General features: G+C 50.9%; 1 protein-coding gene across 1 annotated transcript; it reads left to right on the top strand.

The window, feature by feature from the left end:
* LOC110189331 (uncharacterized) lies at positions 1-3,849 on the top strand. The gene is made up of 5 exons (XM_086838507.1): positions 1-183; positions 239-378; positions 578-1,421; positions 1,483-2,542; positions 2,648-3,849. The coding sequence occupies exons 1-5, from the start codon at positions 1-3 to the stop codon at positions 3,847-3,849; spliced, it is 3,429 nt and encodes a 1,142-aa protein (XP_086694633.1).
* Positions 3,850-5,951: the final 2,102 nt, after the last annotated feature.

The following is a 5,951-nucleotide window of genomic DNA, read 5'->3' as shown; positions in this document are numbered from 1 at the left end:
ATGTGGCCCCGCCACCGCCAACAACCACTGCTAGCGACAGCGGCAACGCTCGGCTGTCTGCTGGCCATCATCCTCGTCCAGCCGGCCCTCTCATCGGCATCCACTGGCACTCCCGCTCCCAGTCCCGCTACCCAGAATGCGACCCGAGGACCTCTCGTGAGTGACAGCAGCAGCGCCAAGGAGGTGAGTCCGAGTTTAGTGAAAGATTTTGACAGGCAATGAGCGTCGCTTTTGACAGCTTAATAAGCAGCCAGAAGAGGAGCAGCCATCCGTAGCCAGCGAGGTCATCGAAGGCTTCCCTTCCAGCCTGGGCAGTGAAGTGCCGGAGGAGCCGGATTTTGAATCGCTAACCACGGAAAGGGAAGCGGAGTTTGTCGGGTAAGTAATCACAAATAAAAAACTTGCCATTTACAAGTTTATTCAGGTGTCACAGAAGCTCTAATGAAATTTTCTCCTTGCCAATTGTTAAGTAAATTCATTTCCCCTTGCATTAACTGATTTCTTTTAAACCTTTAAAGTTCCCTTTTCCGTGACACCTTTCCTTGCCAGCACTTGTAAACTCATTCTTCCTTCTCAGTGTGCCTGGCTTCCTGCCCACTGTGCTCCCTCCCAGGACTGCAGACACGCCCACCAATGGTCATGGCTACATTCAGTTCGAGGTTAACGAGGAGCTGCCCGTGGAGGTAGTGCGTCGTCAGAAGCCCATTCAGCAGACTGTAACTCGCTCCCGGACAGACACCGTAAACGAAGTCCTGTCCAATCTGTTTCCCAATGGATTCTCGGACATATTCCGCTTCAGCGGTAAGGACACCAACACGGAGCCGGCCACCACAACAGCTACAACCACCAACAAGGCTGTGGTACGACCCACAGTGGAGGCTATCACCACCACCGAAGCATCTACCACCGAAACTCCAAGTGTGGGCAAGGCCCCCAATGAAACCTATTATAGCTACCAAACCACGGTGACCAAGGAGTACCGTCGAGAACTGCGGCCTGGACACACCGAGATCGTGGTGGAACAGATCCGAGAACCAGGTTTCCGCGATGGCAGTAACCACATCTCCCGGGACGAGCTGCTAAGGATCAATCGGGCAGCAGTGGCTGCTCCCGTGCTGCCCAGTGTGCTCCTCCGACCGGAGGGAGATGACAACGAAACCTTGGTGGCGGCCGAGAGTGCTCCAATCGTGATTCTTGGGGAACACGATGTGGAAGTGGAGGAAAACGCCGAGATCGAAGACAACCAGATCGCGGAGACACGCCATGTGGGTCGGGAGGCCTACCAGCAGCGACTGCCAGCTCCAAGTCACAATGGCATCGAGAGCTATGCGAACCAAAAGGGTCCTGGCCAGGACCAAGAGATCAATGTGCACATCGTGCATGACGCAACGCTGGGCAAATCTCAAGAGGGAGAGGGAAAGGTAAGTAGCTTCTAAGCCTTTGTGAAAATAAATAATATATTATACTTTTCCCTTTAAAAAGGCAACCCCAGAGAAGTCCCAGCCGCAGATACAGCCCCAGATCGCCTTGGATCACTACCAGGCGCACAGCGAGCAGCGCTTTAAGCAGCACCATCAGAGCCACGAAGCGCCTTCGAGGCAGTTCCTCAAATCCTTCAAGCCCATTGTCTCGGGCAGTGGGGAGGGACCTCTGCCGAAGGGCAGCTTCCACTACGAGGTGCAGAATCCTCCCCAGCTGCCGAGTTCACGGCCGCCGAAGGAAGGAAACTATGCCGGACATTTTTCGAGACCTGCTGCCCAGTTGGAATACCAACAGGAGCTTAGCCAGGTTCTTCCCCAGGTGCAGCAGGAGCTGCCACATCAACAGCCCCAACAGCAGTCGTATCAGCCCTTGGAGTCTCTCTACACCAAGGCCATTGCCTCACCCTCCCCTGAAGTGCAGCACTATTCTGGCTATGCGGGTCCCACACCCGTTTCGGCCACTCCCAATAGCCTGGTTTTTGTCACCCTCAACACTCCCAGTCCCCCGCACTCCTCACCAGCACCAGCACCAGCTCATGCTCACGCATCCCACGAACCAGGAGTTGACATCACCGTGCATCATCCAGCTCCTCACGATTACGTGTCTGAGGCAGCGGCTGAGCCCTCCCAGCAGCACGTCCAACATGCACCGGCCCCGGCGAAGTCTCATTCCTCCCAGCCGAATGGCTATACCTTCGTGGAGGTACAAAAGTCAGTGAATATCCACAACAAACTGATCACGGAGAAGGATGGACGCCTTGTGGAGCAGCACGAGACCATCTACCATCAGCCCTATCTACACTCTCCTGCCCCTCCAGCTATACCCCCTGCACCTGCTCCGGCGAAAGACTACGCCTCTCTGGCCAAGAACCCCATTCACGTGGAGTACGATAGCTCGCCCCAAGAAGTAGCCATCTCACACGCCACTGTGCACTTGGATACGGGTCATCCTTCGGGGCATTCTGCCCCAGCATCCGCACAGCAAACAGTCCATCCGGGACCCATTTATGCTCCTGCTCACCAGGAACACATCCAGGGGAATAAAATTATTCATCAGGAACATCATATTCAGCATGATCCTCGTCCTGAACATCAGGAACATCAGATCCAACACGAGCATCATCCGGTGATTCATCATGAACATCATCCGGTGATTCATCAGGAACATCAAGTTCATCACGAGCATCATCCAGTGATTCATCAGGATCATGAAGTTCATCACGAACATCATCCAGTAATTCATCAGGAACATCATCCAGTGGTTCATCAGGAACATAAAATTCAGCATGACCACCCAGTGATTCATCAAGAACATCAGCAAGTGATACATCAAGAACATCCCGTGGTGATTCAGCCCCATCAGGAGCATCACCATCACTTAGAGCATCATGAGCCCCATTATCCCGTGGATAAGTTGAAGCAAGTGGTGGAGAAGCACATACCCGTACCCTATGCCGTGCCGCAGCCTGTGCCCGTGCCAGTCCATGTGGAGCACTATGTGGATCGGCCTTATCCCGTGGAGACCATCGTGGAGCATGCGGTGCCCTATCCCGTACCAACGGTAGTGGAGAAGATTGTGGAGAAGCACGTGCCCGTGGAGGTGGAACGCATCGTGGAGAAACCAGTGCATGTGGAGAAAATCGTGGAGAAGTTCGTGGACCGTCCAATGGCCATTCCGATTCATGTGCCCGTGGCCATTCACATGCCCATGCCGCCCAGTCACTCCTCTCTGCCATTTGGCCATCATGGCCATCCCAATGCCCTGGCTCCCTGGTCCCATTCGGTGGCTCACATTCCGCCTAAGGTGCTGCAGAATTACTACACCCGGATGCTAAAGAAGCTGCTGCCACAGCTGACGGCCAAGGCCCCCCCTGCTCCTGCCTCCCAGTCTCCATCCAAGGCGATCAAGTTGAGCAAGCCAGTGGTAGCTACTGCCAATCAGCCCGTGAAACCGGTGAGGGGAGAGGCACCCAAGGTGGCCACCTTCAGTCTGGCGGATATGCGATTCGACCTTCGTCCACCCCCACCGCCGCTGGGCTCGCCTTGGCTGCAGGGTGCCCGCTACATTTACAACACCCTGCCCGCCGACCTGGCCACTGCCGCTGCCTCGGCTCCCACCCAGATGGTCAAGTCGTACATCGGCCCCGTTCCGGCAACAAGCTCCTCTGGAGGAGTTAGCGACTCATCGCTGTCCAACGAGTTCGATGAGTTCCAGCGCTGGCGCAACGGTCACTCTCTGAAACGCAGTCCCGACTTTGGTCGTAACCTTCAGCTGGAATATGGGTTCAAGCCACCATTAGTGCCCTCCATGGAGATTGACGACAAGGGCAATCCCCTCAAGCAGGCAGAGCCATCGGAGTCGCAGTGAGCCCCCCGGCCAAGTTGAGTTGCGGAGGAAAAAGCGTGCCAAAATATACAGCTATAGTAGTTATTATATATTTATGTAAAATATTTAAAACAATGCATTTAATACAATTGTAATAAATATATTATTATTAATAATTTATATTTTCTTTACTTGAAATTTATTTGTACAATATCTACATCAGACGATACAAATAGACTATATTTTAGGCATTCTTCTTCAAACCAAACACAATATAAATATTAAATTGCATGTCGAACAATCCGAACAAAATGTGCGTTACGCATCTTACTCTACATTGCATCTTTGCTCATATAGCTTTGCCCTTGTAGCTTTAATTAATTATCTGATATTGTTTGCTGGTAAAAACCAATAAAAACCAAAGAACCTTCGCCTGAGTAGGCAGCTACCTTTTCTAATAAGAGTCCTTCGGAAAAGCTGCTCTCATTTCTTAGCTTTCCGATTTGCTTGGTAAACAGTCCTTGAAAACCGTCCTTGCCAAGGCAATCCCTACGCAGGCACTTTGCAAATTGCCAACGAGGCTCCCAGAAAAACACACATGTGGCTGCCGGCGCATAGATGCTTAACTCGACTCAAAGATATATATGGCCTGCGCTTAGGTGCAATATTAATTAAGCAAATGACAGTGACAACCCTGTCGGCATTGGGCCGTAGACAGGGCTGTACCCAATTAAGGGGGGAGTTCAAAAAATATGATGAATCTCCTTAAGTACGAGCCGCTTTTATGCAAATGGAAAATTAAAATAAGGAACCGAAGAAGGGTTCCTTCCGAATGCCTTATCTGGCCGTAAACAGGCAGGAGCCCCCTCCCCCATCCCCAGGACCCAGAGCTCACACACGTTTCGCAGAAGGGTGGCCGAGCGCAAAGATTTATATGACAGCTAATAAATTTACAACACATGTAGCGCCTAGCAGATATTAGGAGATACAAGTATTTCCCGGTGACAAGCCAAGGCCTCGCACGTCTCGAGTTTTGAATGTTATTGAGGCGTGTTTTCGCCGGGCGAAAAATAAGAGCCTTGCCAATGTGTTTACGCAGCCAAACAAGGAGAGCACGTCCCGGAGGCCGATGCTGCGATGCTGCAGTTGACATTTGACATCTGGAAGGATGCGACGGGCGAGAGGCGAAGGGCGAGAGGCGTGGCAGGACGAGGACGAGTACAGACAAACCGTTTAGCGCACGTGTCGAACGGAAACGGAAATGGAAACGGCGAAAACTCGGCTGAAATTCGAGAATAACAAGGATGAAATAGTAAGAAAGAATGCATGACCCAGGGATATGCATGACCCAAGGATATTTACATAAATATTCACCGAGCTAAGAGTTCCTGCAAAACGATAATGAATTTCATGGCAACCCAATCAAATGCAGTTAAAATTTGAATTTAATTCAATCGAACCATATTTATTCATACAATTATTTGTGGAAATAATTCCCCAGTTGAGCTCAACATTATTTATGCATTTCGTGAAGTACTTTTTCCCCATAAATCTCAAGAGCTGTACGTGAGCTCAGCAGAATTTCTTAATGCGTGTTAAATAACAGAAAATCGAACGCCCTGCTCTTAAAGCCGCGCCCCCTTTTCACACTGGCCAGTGTACAAGTTAGCCCGACTTTTGCCAAGTGCAGTATCGTAAATCAAAAATTGTTCAGTGCCACGCCCACAGAGATATCAAAAATCAATTGCGATTGCAATTGCAAATGCATTCAGAATTTTGATAGACTCCCCGCCGGGGGGTCAGCGGAGAGCCGAGCCAGCCAGCAAGAAAGATAAGCAAGGGAACAATTGAATAATTTATATGCAAATAAATAAAAGTACTTTCGGCACAAAAGAGCTTCGAAAAACGGAACACAGACACAAGAGAGACAGAGAGGGAGTGTGGAAAATAAATTCTACGATCTGGCCACAAAAGGCGTGACACACGCTGCTGCTCCTGCTGCAGGACCTGGCCTTTTTATTTTCGAACTGCGAAGCGCCTATTCGCCACCCATTTTTCCGCCAATTTTCCAGCACTCCCCACACCGCCCCGGAAAGCTGTCGGCCTTTTCTGGTTTGGCTGAACGCTCGCTGCATGTCATTGTC

The sequence above is a fragment of the Drosophila serrata genome, unplaced genomic scaffold (assembly GCF_035046125.1).
Source record: "Drosophila serrata isolate PLE 108 unplaced genomic scaffold, ASM3504612v1 contig_347, whole genome shotgun sequence".
Lineage (NCBI taxonomy): Eukaryota > Metazoa > Arthropoda > Insecta > Diptera > Drosophilidae > Drosophila > Drosophila serrata.
This window is presented reverse-complemented; position numbering and strand designations above follow the sequence as displayed.